The sequence below is a fragment of the Bos indicus genome, chromosome 1, assembly GCF_029378745.1.
Source record: "Bos indicus isolate NIAB-ARS_2022 breed Sahiwal x Tharparkar chromosome 1, NIAB-ARS_B.indTharparkar_mat_pri_1.0, whole genome shotgun sequence".
Classification (NCBI taxonomy): Eukaryota; Metazoa; Chordata; class Mammalia; order Artiodactyla; family Bovidae; genus Bos; species Bos indicus.
Window position 1 is genome coordinate 82,268,381 of NC_091760.1, and position 19,204 is coordinate 82,287,584.

At 43.1% G+C, this 19,204-nt stretch overlaps 1 protein-coding gene across 1 annotated transcript in view; it reads left to right on the forward strand.

Moving 5' to 3' along the window:
- Positions 1–19,204, forward strand: part of LIPH (lipase H) — a 53,485-nt gene that overhangs the window by 25,780 nt on the left and 8,501 nt on the right. The window contains exons 4-8 of the mRNA XM_019958472.2: positions 1,048–1,149; positions 3,318–3,407; positions 6,756–6,923; positions 8,738–8,833; positions 10,690–10,801. Of these exons, the coding sequence (XP_019814031.2) occupies positions 1,048–1,149; positions 3,318–3,407; positions 6,756–6,923; positions 8,738–8,833; positions 10,690–10,801 (568 nt within the window). The remainder of the gene's footprint in view (positions 1–1,047; positions 1,150–3,317; positions 3,408–6,755; positions 6,924–8,737; positions 8,834–10,689; positions 10,802–19,204) is intronic.

Genomic DNA, 19,204 nt, shown 5'->3' on the forward strand with positions numbered 1-19,204 from the left:
ATGGACAGGGAGGCCTGGCGTGCTGCGATTCATGGGGTCGCAAAGAGTCGGACACAACTGAGCGACTGAACTGAACTTGGGATCTTCTGGTGTTTTTAGTGTGTGGTTACATCATCATAGGAGCTGCTCTCTTGTTTTGGCAGCTGTTTCATAATGATGGTGAGAAACATCCTACTGACATTGTCCAAGAGCAAGAAATCAGTTCAGGCATTTATGGGGTGGGTTAATTGTGCCGGAACTGACACACACAACTTTATTTCCCTCCTCCACACCTGGTCTAATGCCTGGCCTGACCAATGAGTCTCACACTTTCCCACTCAGTTTGCCAAACCCAATTAAAGGACATAAAAAGCTCAGCAGAGAGAGCTTGCTGCATTGTGAGACTGTGGCTCAGGTTAAGACACTTGAACCTCAGTTCATTCACATGTAAAATAGGAATGACAATAGCTACCTTCCCAGTCTTCTGATGTAAGCTGGTAAATGTGAATAAAAATGGAAACAATAAAGGAGTTTTTTTAATAACAAGGAAGAGAAGCAAAGTTCTAGGTTATTTAAAATGGGATAAACATAAGTGCTGTGTTTACTTTTTGTATGCACCCTTGGATGCTTTTTTTCCTGAGGAGCCAGCCTATCCCTGTCACTGGTCCCCATTTGTCTGTGCACTCCCTACTGTGGGGGCCCACACAGGTACACCTCCAGGGAATTCCTTGGCAGGCCAGTGGTTAAGACTCCAAGCTCTCACTGCCAAGGATTTGGGTTTAATTCCTGGTTGGGGAACTAAGATTCCACAGGCAAAAAGAAAAAGGTACACTTCCGGAGAGAGTCTGGCTGCATTCTCAAGGGGGTGCTGCGAGGGTAACCACCTCCACTGTGGGAAAAGGCTATGGGGCTGTGGAAAGGAGCCTGGCACAGCAGGATGGGAATGTGAGTGCCTGGCCACCGAGGGCGCCCTGCAGCCTGTGAACCATCCTCACCGGGAGGGATCAAAAGCCCGCTGCAGGTGACTCATGGCGTGGGGCTGCCAAGCCAACTCTGTTTTCCTTGCAGGTCTGGACCCTGCGGGCCCTTTATTCAACGGGAGACCTCCAGAGGATAGATTAGATCCCAGAGACGCACAATTCGTTGACGTCATCCATTCTGACACAGACGGTAACATTCCTGTCCTAGTGGGTCAGTGACCATCCCCACCCCCACAAACTCCCAAAGAGCCTCTCCCTGTGGGGATGCTCCTGCAGAGGTGGATCAGGTTCCTCCAGATTCCTTCTTTACCTAAGGGGCAGGCTTCCAAATCCACAGGAAGATTGAAGGGAAGTGGTTTTATGCAGGCATCTAGGACCTCCTGAAAGAGTGGGGGTGCCCTTCTCATCATCTCTTATTTGTAAAGTGATCATCTTGACCCATCAAGGAGAGGCTGGTTTGCACACCATGGACATATATATATATATATATATATATATATATATACATATATATATATATATTTGGCTGCTCTGGGTCTTAGTTGTGGCATGTGGGATCGTTTCCTAAAAAAAATTATATATTTATCTGGGTGCTCTGGGTCTTGGTTGTGGCATGTGGGATCTAGTTCTCTGACCAGGGAATGAACCTGGGCCCCCTGCACTAGAAGTGCAGTCTTAGCCATTGAACCACCAGGGAAGTCCCCACACGGAGCATTTGTGAACTGCCTATACCTCTCCAGCTCTCTGTAGATCTTCCTGGCTATTTCTGTCTTTCACGGTGTTGATTTCATTTCCGATACTGGGTACATAACGTGGCGGTTGGGCTGATGTTAAAGATGGGTCTTTATATCCATATGTCTGGGAGGACAGCTGGAGTAGGCACTTAGGGAGGGCAGAGGGGACAGAATGACAGAGTGGTCATTCAGTAGTACATCCCCTTTGTGATACAACCACCTGAAAAACCCTTTACTGGCTATCATGGGCACTCTGGGGTGGTACTGTGTGCCTTAGAATAAATGTCTCTGTGAAATAGCTTGTTTTACTATGTAGTGTCTGAAGTGTTATCCATTTGGATGCAGTACCTCAATGCCATTTCAATTCTGGAGGGTGCAGAGTAATTTATTTTTTGTTCTTGGAAAGAAAGTAAAAGAGGAAAAAGTATAAGTTTTGCAGTCAGGCAGAGGTGGACTCAAACCCCAGGTTTTGTTCTTTCTGGTGACGTCATATTTGTTCCATAGGCCTCTGAGCCCCAGAATCTTCATCTGTAACTTACTTCAAATGAACTTACCAATGGTTACTCTTCAGACATTGCGAATATTAGAAGAAAACTGTATAAAACCCCTAGTATCACACCCATGGACACATGCAGTGTCTCAATACGTAATAGTGGGCTTCCCAGGTGGCGCTAGTGGTAAAGAACTTGCCTGGCAACGCAGGAGACGTAAGAGATGAGGGTTGGATCCCTGGGTTGGGAAAGTCTCCTGGAGGAGGGCATGGCAACCCACTCCAGTATTCTTCCCTGGAGAATGCCCATGGACAGAGGAGCCAGGCGGGCTCTAGTCCATAGGGTTGCAAAGAGTTAGACGTGACTGAGCATGCACGATTATTATTGCAATGATACACTATACATGTGTGTATACATATATATACATACATTCATATATATAATCTTTTAATCAAGGATTTTTTGAGATACAAGGAGATTTTTTGAGATACTTTGGAGATACAAGGTTAAACAGAATAAGCAATTATTAAATCTATCTATAATTTTCTAGGTCTCCATTTTCTAGAAGAGTTTCCAACCTTTTAACCATCCTAGATCCCCCAATTGTAAGTGTTTCTCCTACTAAGTGAAGGTTTCCTGTTTCTTATTCATTAAACACTTACACAAAAGCAATTAGAGGCTCAGGAAGCACCCAGCAATAAGAGTGTTCCAGCCAAATATAAACATGAGACTTATCATTTTATCAGAGAGGCAGTGAATGAGGGCCAAAACTCTCATTTTCAGAAATATCAGACATAAATTCTATTACCAGCTTCCTAGTCTCTTACTTGGAAATCCCTGCTTTCTAGCTATGTGGTTGCTGCGCTACAGTTAGTCGCTCAGTTGTGTCTGACTGTGATCCATGGACTGTAGCCAGCCAGGCTCCTCTGTCTATGGGGATTCTCCAGGCAAGAATGCTGGAGTGGGTTAACTATCTGACTAACTTTGAACAAAATATTTAAATACATATAATGACAACAATAGCAGCAATGACAAAAATAAGACAATCCCTGCCTATATCCTGTTATAGGCAAATAAGCTATGAGATGGGAAGAGTTCAAAGCAGTATGAAAGCATAGTATATTCTCTTTTAGCACTGGGCTACAAGAAACAATTAGGAAACATAGACTTCTACCCAAATGGAGGATTGGATCAACCTGGTTGCCCCCAAACAATATTTGGAGGTAAGTACAGATCTTTATATTGCACAAAACAGTGGTTTTTAAAGGGTGTATTTTAAAAATCTGATTATCATTCTATGTGGGCTTTTTAAAAATATTTATTTATTTATTTGGCTGCTTCAGGTCTTAGTGTCAGATCTTCCTTGCTTCATGTGGGATCTTTCTTCGTGGCACTTGGACTTTCTTTTCTTGCTGTGAAGCTCGGCTGTCTACTGAGGCACTCCAGTTCTGGGGCACGCAGGCTCAGTACTTGTAGCATACAGGCCCGGCTGCCCCATGGCATGTGGGAATATTAGTTTCCCCACAAGGGATAGAAGCCTCATCCCCTGCATTGCAAGGTGGATTCTTAACTACTGGACAGACCACCAGGGAAATCCCAATGTGAAATTGTTTTTGTTTTTTTTTAAGTTTTATTTTTTGGCTGTGGCAGGTCTTCACTGCTGCACTCAGGCTTTCTCTAGTTGCAGTGCGTGGGACTTCTCATTGCAGTGGCTTCTCTTGTTGCAGAGCCCTCGGGCTTCAGTAGTTGCTGTGCGTAGGTTCAGTAGCTGCGGCTCTTGGGCTCTAGAGCTCAGGCTCAGCAGTTGTGGAGCAAGGCTTGGTTGTTCTGTTGCATGTGGAATCTTCCTGGACCAGGAATAGGACCCATGTCCCTTGGATTGCAAGGTAGATTCTCAACCACTGGACCACCAGGGAAGCCCTGTGGAATTGTTATTAATTGAAAACAAATTTTCTGAGATGATAGAGGTGGTCCAACTATGAATTTTAGATAAAACATTACTACTTAAATATACTACTTTAAACAAGCATAACCATAGGATTAAAAACTATTATGAATTATTTCTCTCTCTTGAAAAGGTATGTCTTTGACTTAGACAGTCCATATTTGACAATCTCTCCTAGAGGAATAATGGAAAATGCAGTAAAAAATCGGAGTGCAAAGATGTTCAACACAGGATTATTTATAACAGTTTTTAGAAATAATCTAAATCTCCAACATAGGAAAATTATTAAATAGCATGGCGCATCCTAAGCAAAGGGATATAATTCTTAAAAAACATGTTGTTAGTTTAATGAAAATATTTCCAATATGAAATATTTACAAAGTGAAAAGGAGACAAAATTAAACAGCATAATCTTAGTTTGTTTTTTAAGTGTATATTTGGACATGTGTTGCTAAGTCGCTTCAGTCGTGTACGACTCTGTGTGACCCCATAGACGCCAGTGGACATGTGTAAGTATAGGGAAAAAAGACTAAACATTAAATGCTCCAAATAATTATTAGTGGTGATTTTTGGATATTGGATTTCTAGTTGATTTTTAGGTCATAATTTCCTATTATGTTATATTTTCTGAATGAACATATGTTAGTTTTACAATGAGAAAAAACTCACAAAATAGGTAGTTAGAAGACAACATTAAAGTGTGATGAGGGTACAGAATTTAAAAAAAAAAAACCCAAATGCTCTGAATCTGTATTGCACAATTTTTAGATAAAACTAAACAATCATGGAAATAATTCTAGAAAAAAAATGATCTTGGTACCAAAATAATAGCTGTTTATGGTCCCATGGAAATGCTGTAGCATTTGAAAATGATCCAGATGAAATGGCGTAAGTAGGGCAACCATGTTGTACTATAAATAGTGTTTGTTCAATTGTACCATAAATGGTATGTGTTCAAATCCTGTCCCGTGTGCTGTAGTGTAACAACATCCATGAACAGCCAAAGATAATGTGCTTTGCTTCTAAAGGACATCCTCCATGGTGTTATTAACTTCACTGTTTCTGCAAGTGGAGGTTCCAGGAACGATAATTAAATGTTGATTTGTCAGATTTTACTCCAGCCAGCTTGGCTGCATGCTTCTCTCTTTTGCCCAGTTTATTTCTTTTTGTCCTTCTCTAATTCCTTCTATGGACATATGTGGACTCTGGAGGAAGAAGAAACATTGATCTGACTCTAGCACCCAGTGCCTCTTCAACTACTGGCTCATAATTACAACTCTTCTTTTGATGTGGTTCACTGTCTGTTATTTAAAAATTCTTCTTTGAGTACCTATCTTTGGGACCCAGTTCCCACTTCTACATGACTTCTCCACCTGACCTATCGACCTGCTGACAAACCTCTCTGTACTCTAGTCCTTCATCAGCTCCAACTCTTCTGTGCTTCATCACCCTCCTCTTACCATTGCACCACATGGCACCCACCAAGCATTAACCTGCATTTGTCTGTCACCTCTTCTTGCCCATTTATGGCTTTCAGTGCCACATCCTATTGCTCAGCTCCTCTCACTTCACATTTCACCTTTGTAGCAGAACTGGAGCCCCTGCCACTTATCTGCTCTCATGAGCGCCCTGCGCGCCCCCAGGCCCTTAGGTTTCTGCCAAGTGAGCCCCTGTCTTTACTTGGGCACATTCTGGAGAAGTCATGGATTCTTCTTGATCGGGTACAAGGCCCAGGCAAACTCGATCACTTCTCTATGGCCCTCAAGACCCTCAGAAATGCCAGAAAGGCCTCGTGCTTATCTCCTGCTGACTCCCTATGATCACTCCTTGTGCTCTATTCCAGATACCTCCCAAGCTGTAAACCCTCACCTCTCAGAGCTGAGCTAGGTTTGACTTTTGTACCTTGATCAAGGTCCCACCTGAAGGAGCCTTTGTATCTATCCTAACCTTAGATCACAAAGTTGGTCTTTACATCCGTTTCTCCATCCAACCCTGGGGGGAAGCACCCTCCATGCTTTTTCACAGCTACCTCCTCTCTTTGCCCTCCTTGGGGTCTTTCTCTACCAGTTTCTCCCCAATGCCTTCTTTCTCTAATATCTTTACTGGTTTAAATGTGCTTCTTTCTGCTAAAAACCTCCAAGGGATCTCTGACTACCCTGACATTTCAGGGACAAAGGAAGGACAAAGTCAAATCCTTGAACATCTCTGAGTCTCAGTGTCCTGCCAGATAAAATGGGGATAATCATGCCTCTCTTGTCACTTACTGTTTGTCAGCATAAATCTTGATCTATCGGGTTTTGTAAGGGTTAAACTGAATTAAGTACACTGGAGCTATTAGCACTGTGCCTCGTGTGTAAGAGACATAATCAATTATGTGGATGAACAATATGCGAGGGACTTCCCTCGTGGTCCAGTGTCTGGGACTCTGCACTCTCAATGTTGGGGGCCGGGATTCAATCCCTGGTTGGGGAGCTGGATCCCACATGCCCCAACTAAAGATCCCATGTGCCACAGCTAAGACTTGGTGCAGCCAAATAAATTTTACAAAGAACAAAAGACAATATGCGATACACTATTTACTACTAAATGCTACAACTATTCTTTGATTATTCCTTATACAACCAAGGAATGCAGTACTTCAAGTGTGACCACCAGAGGTCCGTGTACCTGTACCTTTCTTCCTTGAGAGAGAACTGCACCATCACCGCGTATCCCTGTGACTCCTACCGGGATTATAGGAACGGCAAGTGTATCAACTGTGGCATATCACAGACGGAGCCCTGTCCCGTTCTGGGTAAGTCCAGCCAGCAGTTTCCCACTCTGATTAACAAAGAGCTAATTTCTGGTAGAATCTCAGCACCATTTTAACCGTCTAAAAACGGGCCTGAATATCCTGTGTTCCATCTAACGATGGGCCTGAATATCCTGTGTCTTAATTTCCTTAGCTTTTTCTAGCCAATAGTTCTGTGAAGTACTCTGGAGTCTCCCGATACTAAAGAATGTTAGAAAAGCAATCTATATAGGATTTCATCCAGAACGGAGTGCCACCTCCCTGGATGCTTTATTCTAGCAAGAAAAAGGAGGTTCCACAAGAGTTTCACCTTACGCAGTCTACTCCCGTGGGGTTAGGAACACCCTTCTCCAGGCATACAACCTCTCTGTTAGGGGAGGGTATTACAGGGTGACCCCTTCTAACAAGTCATATCTGTTAATGCTCCCACATCACACTCCGGTGTTCTCTGCATGTACACAAACACAGGGTGAGCTGGAGTAATAACCATGGAGGCTATTTGGATATTTGCTAAGCGTTAGTGGAAATATCGGAGAAGGCAATGGCACCCCACTCCAGTACTCTTGCCTGGAAAATCCCATGGATGGAGGAGCCTGGTAGGCTGTAGTCCATGGGGTCGCCAAGAGTCGGACATGACTGAGCAACTTCACTTTCACTCTTCACTTTCATGCATTGGAGAAGGAAATGGCAACCCACTCCAGTGTTCTTGCCTGGAGAATCCCAGGGACGGGGGAGCCTGGTGGGCTGCCGTCTATGGGGTCGCACAGAGTCGGACACGACTGAAGTGACTTAGCAGCAGCAGCAGCAGCAGTGGAAATATTCCAGGTGATGATGACTTTGCAACTAAATGGTCGTGACAATTTTCTAATTGTTCCCAAAGGAAAAACTCAAGTTAACATCAGGTTAGGCTATAGACAAGGGGTTCTCAACCTTGACTGTATATTTGAATATGGAACTTTTAAAAAATACTGATTCCTGGGTCCCAGAATGCGGAGGCCACTCCCTAAGCAGTGGGAAAAGGGGAGAGAGAGAGGCCCCAGTGCCAGCCCTTAGCTTCATTCCTGCTGGCACAGTCACAAACAAGGATGTTCTCTTACCTCTCGACATAGTCACATGGCCATTCCAAGTTCTGTGCAGTTTAGGGGCCCAATTATAGTTCTTCAAAAAAGTGCATTGTTTTGCAAAAGTGATGCTGCTCTAGGTATAAATCTGAATCTGTTTTAAATAATCTAGAAAATGAAGGTATTACTGAAAAATATCAGTGCTGTTTTTAGTCTAGGACTTCCCTGGTGGCTCAGTCGGTAAAGAATCTGCCTGCAAAGTGGGAGACCTGGGCTCAATCCCTGGGTTGGGAAGATTTCCTGGAGAAGGGCATGGCAACCCACTCCAGTATTCTTGCCTGGAGAATTCCATGGAGAGAGGAGCCTGGTGGACTATAGTCCCTGGGGTCACAAAGAGTCGGACACGACTGAGCGACTAAGCACAGCACATTTTTAGTTTTCAGTGTGTGTCACTCCCCACACCCCTGCTCCTGAGAACCAGGGCTGGGTGATGTGATGTCAATAGAAAGAGGGAAAAGTCACTGGAGGGTCCTTTTACAAGCCCCAGCTCTTAGGGCTAGGGTTGTGAAAAAAGTAAGGGGGCTGCTGGGGAGGGGCATGCCCTGGTGGCCCTGCAGGTCCTCACCACGGGGGTGGGTATGAGGGCGATTGTCTCGGCGGTGGTGGTGGCAGTCAAACCCGATGTTCAGTCTCCCCAACTGCTTTTATGTTTGTAGAACACATGTTGACATTACACTCTTCTGACTTGTTTTATAGGCTATTATGCTGATAACTGGAAAGACTATTTAAGGGAGGGGGATCCTCCTATGATTAAAGCATTCTTTGACACGGCTGAGGAGAAACCCTTCTGCAGTGAGTGGTGAATGTGCTTGTTTGCTGTTGCCCGACTCTTATTTTTGGAATGTCTGAGTCTCAGCTTCCTGGTTACTTCTTGGCACGTGAAGGCCGTGGTGAAGCATGGACTTTGGAGCTGGAAGGACCTAGGTTGAATCTTGACTCTACCGCACAACAGCTGTATGACCAAGACATTTAACCTCTCTGAGGCTCAAAGTTCTGCTTGGTAAAACGGGGACAATCATGCCTACCTTCTGGGTTAAAAGAATTAAAATCTCAACAAGCCATAGTTGTTAACTCCACTGGATGGCCATTCTAATTACTGAGATCTTCCAGAAAATTTGCTTGAGACATGAGGTTATGACTAGGAAAAGTCAGCTGTCAGCCACATCTATAGGCCAATTCCAGCTCCAAAGTAGCCACAGTGACCTTCTAAAGACATTGAGAGGTTGGGTATTCAAGATGGAGGCTAAATAGGCCAGCAGATGATTAGATGCCCTAGGAAGCAAGTAGGAATTTCCCTGGGTAGATGTACATCTTACAATCTTATCTCCCTTTTCACTTTCCTTGGGAGTCTCCCTTCTAAAGGGGGTTGCACATCACCAGGTTTCCCTCCTCTTTTGGAGCATGTGTAGCAGCTCAGGGTTTGGAATCTGCCTGATCCAAATGGGACAAGTTCCTGAGTAATAACAGGCCATGAAACAGCAACTCCATGGCTGACGTTATGCCCTCGTAGGACTGTCATCTCCCTGAGCCTCTTTGCCCTTCTCTGAAAGTCTGACCCAGAGATAGTAAATTTGACTATCATGGTGGGATCCCCATCTTTCCAGATCATTCTCAACCTTGGGGTAGGTAGGAAGAAAGAGTAGGTAGGAAGAAAAGTTCTCTGGACATATTATGTGCCCTCGTTCATTCAGTAGGAATTAATGGGTATCAATTGGAGGGAAATGGCAAACCACTCCAGTATTCTTGCCTGAAGAATCCCATGGACAGCTGTCATGCTACAGTCCATGGGGTCACACAGGGTTGGACACGACTGAAGCGACTTAGCAAGCAAGCAATGGGTATCGATAGGTATTTCTGCTGGGATTACAAAGGAATCATCATCCCTTCCCAGTTATTGTTGTAGCATTAAAATATTTTAGCTTTTTTTTTTTAACCCCATAAGACATCACACAGGCAATATTTGCATGGATATACACATTCACTTACCACTTTTTTGATTATCATTTTTCTTGTATTTTGTAAATACAGTAAAGTGTGCTGACTAATGAGGGGAGAATACCAGAGCATGATAAGAACTCTGAGAGACCTGACTTAGTCTGAGCATCAGTGAAGGCTTCCTCGAGGAAGTGCATTAAGTCAAAACCTGAAGGATGAATTGGCAAATGGGACAAAGCCCAGACACAGGAGAGAGCGTGGCAGTGCAGGTGGCATTATGGCATGACTGGGCAGAGATGACGGAGGCTGGGTAGGCTGGTGGACGTGACCCAGACTGCGAAGGCCTTGTCAGCTGGTGAGGGTCTCCACATGGCCTATTTAGTTTATTCTGAAGCGGGCAGGAATTGTGGTGAATCATTCATACTTGGCAGTAGGCCATGACACTTCAGTCATTAACGTGGGAACACTGATCCGAGAGTGGTGCCTGAACATGGCAACTGGATACCACTGAGTTCTGCCATCACTCAGGCCATCTTTACCAAAGAGAATAGAGAGAAATATTGGAAAATTCTGCCCTGAATCTTTGCAGAAAAACTAGAGAGGAAGGGAAAAAGAGACCTAGTTATTAGGTAGGTCAGGTTTTCAGGAACTGAACATTCAGGAAAGCATTTGGGAATATTTTTCTCACACCATGCTTTCTCCCTGTTTTGAAGTATATCATTACTTTGTGGATATTATAACCTGGAATAAGAATGTAAGAAGAGGATCCATTACAATCAAATTGAAAGACAAAGCTGGAAACACGACAGAATCCAAAATCAATCAGTAAGTTGGGCTAGGATTATTTGCAATTTGCTACTTTCTTTTTTGTTCAGGGAAGTTAAATTCCAAATATATCAACTTTTTAATCATAGAACTGTATGTGGCTTTGTCCTGTGAAAGATATAAAGGGAATATGTTGCTTTGTGGCTCTTGATCTTTCAGACTGTTTACAAATGGAACTGGTGCAGAAATTTTCTTTCTTCTACTTTCCTTCCCCACTTCTTTCTCCCTCCCTTCCCTCCCTTCCTCCCTCTCCTCCTTCCTTCCCTTTTTCCCCCCTCCAAATTCTTCCCCCATTTAGTTTGTTATATAATACTAAGCAGAGTTCTCTGTGCTATACAGTAGGTCCTTGTTGGTTATCCATTTTATTTTCTAAATAACTTTATCTACTTATTGTCTGTGCTGGGTCTTCACCGCTATGCTCAGGTGAGTAGGAGCTACTCTCTAGCTGCGGTGTGCAAGCTTCTCATTGCGGTGGCTTCTCTCGTTGCGGAGCACAGGTGCTAGGTATGTTGGCTTAGAGCTTAGTTGCCCCACAGCATGGGAAATTTTCCCCGACCAGGGATCGAACCCGTGTCCCTTGCATTGGCAGGTGGATTCTTATCCATTGTACCACCAGGGAATTCCTGGTTATCCATTTTAAATATAGCAGTGTGTACATGTCGATCTCAAACTCCCTAACTTTCCCTTCCTCTCATTCCTCTCCACTGGTGACCATCAGTTTGTTCTCTAAGTCTGTGAATCTGTTTTTTAAATAACTTCATTTGTATCATTTCTTTTTTATCATACCAGATTTCTCTTTCTCTGTCTGACTTTACTCAGTATGACAGTCTCTAGGTTTGCTTATACATTTAATTACAAAAGTCATCCCTGCTCACTGTAAACGATTTAAAGCAGTAAGGAAATATGTGACATAAAAGTCCAAACCCCTGCCACATCCCAACCATCCCATGCCCACACACATACATTTCTATTCTTTTCTGAGCTCATAATATACATATATACACAAACATATATATGTATGTCTCTGACACTCAGAAAATGTATTTTGCAATAGAAAATTGGAAAAATCCTAAAAGTCCAACGAAGGGGAAATTGTTAAATGTCCCCATATAATAAAACATTATTCAAGTATTGAAGTTATTTATGAAACATTAAATGAAATGCTTATAATGCACTAAGTGGAAAAAATAAAGTTATATTTTATAAAATCATATACAGTATACAACTACAACAATGTCAAAATAATGAAAAAGAAACAAGTCAAAGTAAGTTAGATTGCCCCTTGGGTGGAAGCGATATGAGTCCTTTCTAAAGCTTCTCTTTCCTTTTCAGTTTTCTGTGCTGTTGTATATATATAGTTTTAAAAGAACTAATAATTTTTTCTTCTATTACTTCTATAATCAAGAAAAAAGGGGGCAAATCCCCAAACCTTTTAATTTAAGCAAAAGCATTTGAGACTCATTTTGTTTCCTGGGTCCTTTTATCTTCTGGACGCTTGTCTTGTCTCTTGGCCTCATTCATAGAGGACCATGTAGAAGGTCATCTGAAACTGGCAATCATCTTATGGGCTGGCTCACTGTGCAGATAAATAGGGAAGGTGTGGGGGTTCTTTTTGGCCATACCATGTGGCTTATGGGGTCTTAGTTTCTTAACCGGGGATTGAATTAGAACCTTCAGCAGTGAAAGTGCAGAATCCTAACCACTGGACCTCCAGGGAATTCCCTGTAAGTGACTTTTTCAAATGCATCCTTGGAACATAATAATAACAGCCTTTGTTTATTGAACTAAGCACATTACAGATAGTGGTTAATGTAGCTCTCACTAAAACCCTGTGAGGTGGTATTACCATCCCTATTTTTATATATGAGGAAACTGAGGCTCAGGGAGGGCAAGGGATGTGGCCAATTTCACACTCTTTTCAGCATCAAGATCCCCAGTCCATATTTTCAGGGAGGGAACTGCTAGGGGCCCAATCTTGAGAAACCAGTCTCAGGTACTTTATAGGCTTCAATGAGAAAGGTGGGCAGAGCCCTCATCTGGAGAGTCTAAGAAACAGCAGGGAGACTGCAGTTCTATGAGGAGCAAAACTTGGGTTACATATTTGCTTTACATGTCTTGGAAATTTGAACTTTATATAGTAAATTTCTCCCAAGTAGGAATTCCTATGGAGAAGGAAGTGGCAACCCACTCCAGTACTCTTGCCTGGAAAGTCCCATGGACGGAGGAGCCTGGTAGGCTGCAGTCCATGGGGTCACTAGGAGTCGGACACGACTGAGCAACTTTACTTTCACTTTTCACTTTCATGCACTGGAGAAGGAAATGGCAACCCACTCCAGTGTTCTTGCCTGGAGAATCCCAGGGACGGGGGAGCCTGGTGGGCTGCCGTCTATGGAGTCACACAGAGTCGGACACGACTGAAGTGACTTAGCAGCAGCAGCAGCAGGAATTCCTAAATTTGGAGGCTCCTTTCTCTCTTTTATGAAGGCTTGTTTCTTGATTAAGATAGAGAGCTTAACATCTTTTTAAAGGCATGTCCAGTCATTTATATTTTAGTTAGTTTGTGAAAAAGTCACCACCGATCAGAGAATATATGGGAAAAAAGTAAATAATTGTTCTATTTTGTGGTAAGATTATGGCTACTTTTCTTTCTTTTGCCAGGTAAACTTTAACATTTTAGTATTCAGTATCTTTACAATTTAAGAAAAGGAAAATAATATTAGGGTATGTACCTTGAGTTTTGGGGGCTTTCTGGGTAGCTCAAATGGTAAAGAATCTACCTGCAATGCAGGAGACCTGGGTTCAGTCCCTGGGTTGGGGAGGTAACTTGGAGAAGAGCATGGCAAACCCACTTCAGTATTCTTGCCTGGACAGTTCCATGGACAGAGGAGCCTGGTGGCCTCCAGTCCATGGGGTCGCAGAGTCAGACATGACTGAGCGACTAACACACACACACACACATACCACTTGAGTTTATTCAGTCTTACCAGACAGTGGGGACATATGAAGTCACATTCAAGGATATTACTTGCCTGTTGATTCTCCCTCTACACATGATTCAAATGTATTTCTTATTTTTTTAACCTTAAAAAATTCAGATATAATTCACATACCATAAAATTCACCTTTTTAAAGTTTGTAATTCACGGGGTTTTAGTATATTTACAAAACATGAAACCATCAATACCATCTAATTTCAGAGCATTTTTGTCATCTCAAAAAGAAACCCCATACTTGTCAGTAGTAATTCCTCATTCCTTCCTCCTGGCCAGCTCCTGCCAACCACTAATCTGCTCTCTGTTTTTATAGATTCTTCTATTCTAGGCATGTCATATGAATGGAATCATACAATATGTGGGTTTTGTTTCGCTTTACATGATATTTTTAAGATTCATCTATGTTGAGGCATTCATCAGTACTTCATTCCTTTTTATGGCTGAATAATATTCTGTTTTATGGACATTCCATATTTTATTTTGATCCACTGACCTCTGGCTTAGCAAGCTTCCACTGCACAGTCTGCTCACTCATACCACATTTTATTTACCCATTCACCAGTTGAAGGATATTTGGGTTCTTTCTGCTTTTGGCTGTTATCAATAATGCTGCTATGAACATGTATGTACAGGTTTTTGTGTGGACATAGGTTTTCATTTTTCTTGGGTATATACCTAGGAGTGGACTCTCTTGTTCATACAGAACTTTGTGTTTAACTTTTTGAGGAACTTCTACCAAACTGTTTTCAAAAAAGGATGCATCATGTTACGCTCCCTCCAGCGATATATGAGAGTTCCATTTCCTCCACATCCTTGCCAAGATTCTTATCGTCAGTCTTTTAAGACTTTTCTTTTAAATTATAATTAAGAAACCCATAAAATTTACCATCTTAATTGCGTTTAAGTGTACAGTTTCTTATTAAGCGCGTTTACATTGTTGTGAAACAGATCTCCAGAACTTTCACCTTGAAAAACTGAAACTATATATCCATTAAATAAAAATTTCCATTTCCGATAGCAACCACCATTGTACTATTTTTATGAATTTGATTGCTTTGGATACATTATGGGATTCCTGGTGGCTCAGTGGTAAAGAAGCCACCTGCCGGTGCAGGATACGCAGGTTTGATCCCTGCATCAGAAAGATTCCCTGGAGGAGGGCATGGCAACCCACTCCAGTGTTCTTGCCTGAAGAATCCCATGCACAGAGGAGCCTGGTGGGCTACAGTCTATGGGGTCACGAAGAGTCAGACATGACTGAAGCGACTTAGCACACAGCACAGAGACATCATATGAGTTGAATCATATAGTATTTGTCCTTTCGTGATTGGCTTTTTTCACCTAGCATTATGTCCTCAAGTTTTGTCCATGTTACAGCTTGTGTCCAGAATTTCCTTTCTTTTTAAGACTGAATAATATTCCATTGGGCTTCCCTGATAGCTCAGTTGGTAAAGAATCTGCCCGAAGTGCAGGAGACCCCGGTTCGATTCCTGGGTCAGGAAGATCCACTGGAGAAGGGATTGGCTATCCAGTCCAGTATTCTTGGGCTTCCCTTGTGGCTCAACTGGTAAAGAATCCGCCTGCAGTGAAGGAGACCTGGGTTCGATTCCTGGGTTGGGAAGGTCCCCTGCAGAAGGGAAAGACCACCCACTCCAGTATTCTGGCCTGGAGAATTCCATGGAGTGACTTTCACTTTCACTGTCAGTATTTCATTGTATATATGCATAACATTTGGAGAATGTTATGGCAACCCACTCCAGTATTCTTGCCTGGAAAATCCCATGGACAGAGGGGCCTGGTAGGCTACACTCCATGGGGTCGAGAAGAGTCAAACGCGACTTCACTTTCACTTTACAGTTTCATGCATTGGAGTAGGAAATGGCAACCCACTCCAATATTCTTGCCTGGAGAATCCCAGGGACAGAGGAACCTGGTGGGTTGCCGTCTATGGGGTTGCACAGAGTCGGACACGACTGAAGCGACTTAGCAGCAGCAGCATACGTCACATTTTGTTTATCCATTCATCCATGTCTGTCTTTTGTTACAGCCATTCTCATGGGCATTACATGATATCACATTGTGGTTTTGATTTGCAACTTCCTATTGACTTCCCTGGTGGCTCAGATGGTAAAGTGTCTGTCTACAATGCAGGAGACCTGGGTTCGATCCCTGGGTTGGGAAGATCCACTGGAGAAGGAAATGGCAATCCACTCCAGGACTATTGCCTGGAAAATCCCATGGACAGAGGAACCTGGTAGGCTACAGTCCATGGGGTCGCAAAGAGCTGGACACGACTGAGCGACTTCACTTCACTCACTCAATGATTTAATGATGTTGAGTATCTTTCATGTGCTTGTGGGCCATGTGTATAGCTTTTTGGAGAAATGTCTGTTCAGATCCCTTACCCATTTTTCCTTTTGTTAGTCAGTTGTGTCTGACTCTTTGCAGCCCCGTGGACTGTAGCCCTCCAGACTCCTCTGTCCTTAGAATTTTGCTTGCAAGAATACTGGAGTGGGCAATCATAAAAAGGAATGTATTTGAGTCAGTTATAATGAGGTGGATGAACCTAGAGCCTATTATACGGAGTGAAGTAAGTCAGAAAGAGAAATAAATATCGTATTCTAACGCATATATGTGGAATCTAGAAAAGTACTGAAGAATTTATTTACAGGGCAGCAATGGAGAAACAGACATAGAGAATACACTTATGGACATGGGGAGAGGGGAGGAGAGGGTGAGATGTATGGAGAGAGTAACATGGAAACTTACATTACCATATGTAAAATAGATAGCTAATGGGAATTTGCTGTATGTCTCAGGAAACTCAAATAGGGGCTCTGTATCAACCTGGAGGGGTGGGATGGGGAGGAAGATAGGAGGGAGGTTGAAAAGGGAGGGAATATATGTATACCTATGGCTGATTCATGTTGAGGTTTGACAGAAAACAACAAAATTCTGTAAAGCAGTTATCCTTCAATTAAAAAATAAATAAATTAAAAAAAAAAAAAAGAATACTGGAGTGAGTATCCATTCCCTTCTCCAGGGGATCTTCCCAATCCAGGGATCAAACCCGGGTCTCCTGCATTGTGGGCAGATTCTTTACTGTCTGAGCCACCATAGAAGCCCATTTTTCCTTTTAAATAGACTTTATTTTTTAGAGCAATTTTAAGTACACAGCAAAACTGAGCAGAAAATACAGTGATTTCCCATATTCTTTTTGCCCCCACATAGGGGCAGCCTCCCTCAGAACCAAAGTCTGGCACCAGCATAGTGCATTTGTCACAACTGAAGAATCTACGCTGATACCTTATTCTTACCCAAAGTCCATAGTTTACATTAGGGTTCACTGCTGGTGTTGTACATTCTATGAGTTTTGTCAATTGTACGATGACATATGTCTGTCATTGTAGGATCACAGAATAGTTCACTGCCCTAAAAATCTGTGCTCTGTCTATTCATCCCTCCTTTCCCCAGCCACTGGCAACCACTGACTTTTTTTTTTTTTTACTGTTTCCATAGTTTTGCATTTTTCAGAATGTCAAATAATTAGAATCATACAGTAGGGTAACCTTTTCAGATTAGCTTCTTCCACTTAGTAATAAGCATTTAGAGTTCCTCCTTTTTTTTTTTTTTATTACTTGACAGCTCATTTTCTTTTACCTTCATTTCCTTTTCTATTGTCTGATGTATCATGGGCTTCCCTGGTGGCTCAGTGGTAGAGAATTTGCCTGCAATGCAGGAGATTTGGTTTCTATCCCTGGGTCGCAAAGAATCCCCTGGAGAAGGGAATGGCAACCCACTCCAGTATTCTTTCCTGGGAAATCCCATGGCCAGAGGAGCCTGGCAGGCTATAGTCCATGGATGGCAAAGTGTCGTACATGACTTAGCAACTAAACAACAGCACCAATGACAAGCTGGTTTATCACATTTTATTTATCCATTCACCTACAAAAGACATCTTGGCAGCTTTTTAAAAATTAATTAATTTAAAAAATGTTTTGGCCGCACTGAGAGGTTTGCAGGATCCCAGTTCCCTAGCCAGGGATTGAACTTACGCCCTCAGCAATGAAAGCACACACAGCCCCAACCACTAGAACCCGGGGAATTCCATCTTGGCAGGTTTTTTTCCTCCAGGAAAGTCCCCGTCTTGGTAGTTTTGGATAAAGCTGTTAAAGATATCTGGGTGCAAATTTTTGTGTGCCTTACCCATTTTAAACTAGGCTAATTAGCTGTTTATTTTTGAGTTGCAAAGTTCTGTATATATTCTGGGTACAAGGCTTTTATAGTTTTATGTCTCACATTTAGGTCTTTGATCCCTTTGGAGTTTTTTTTTTTTTTTGGAATATTTATTTATGTGGCCACTCCCAATCTTAGCTGTGGCATGGTGGGACTTTCATTATGGCATGCAGGATCTTTAGTTGTGGCATTTGAACTCTCAGTTGCGGCACATGGGATCTAGTTCCCTGACCAGAAATCAAACCCTGGTTCCCTGCATTAGGAGTGAGGAATCTTAGCCACCCGGCCACCAGGGAAGTTCTGTCATGTCTCTTTTTAAAATTCCTTTCTTAAGAAATTTTGCTTCTGTAGCTTTTCTTGGTTGTTATTCAGTCAGGTGAATATAAGTCTTCAATGTGTGGTGTTCCCTAAAGCACTGGAAAACAGACTTTTCCTCAAGACAATTTTCAGTTTGAAACAGCAAAATACTCTTAGGCTGCAGCATGAGGGTGATATTCTGGCTCTTCTTGAGGACATTATGGGAAGTCAGGCTGCTCTAGCCACTTTCCCCGCTTCCCTAGAACAGGAGCATTCACTGGTGGACTTCCTTTGGCTCTCTTTCCTTTTATGGGACATTATTTTGGGGGTCTGTGCCTAAGTGTTTTCCCATATCCCTTGGCAGTTTGAAATTCCACAGTGAAACCCTTGACTGAGACTGACAGTCACTGGCAAGTGCTTCCTTACCAGGTCGCTTGAGTGCAGTACTTCTTGCATCACATTTTCTTCATGTAAGCATGTATTTGTATGCTCTTTGACAATTCTGAGAAATCTTGGTAGGTTTTAACATTCTGATCTTTTGTATTTTTTCCTGTTTCTTTTCGCAGTTAGCATTTTGGATCCATCAGGGTCTGGTGCAGAGGGGACGGGCAGGTGGGCTGCCTGCCCCCTGTCTGCAGAGCAAAGGATGCCCGGGGTCTGCCCGGTGCACACGGTTCCCCTGAGAAGATCGCTTCGGTGGTCCCAAACCCCCGCGGTCACTTCACTTCTACCGGCCTCCTCCACGGGGCCTCCTCACTCACACCCAGGCCAGGCGGAGGAGCCTCCTGCCTGCAGCTGCCGCACAGATGCCGCATGGATCAGGCGGCTGTGCCACCCCGCCGCCAGTACCTAGGGCACCCGCGCATCTTCCCGCCTG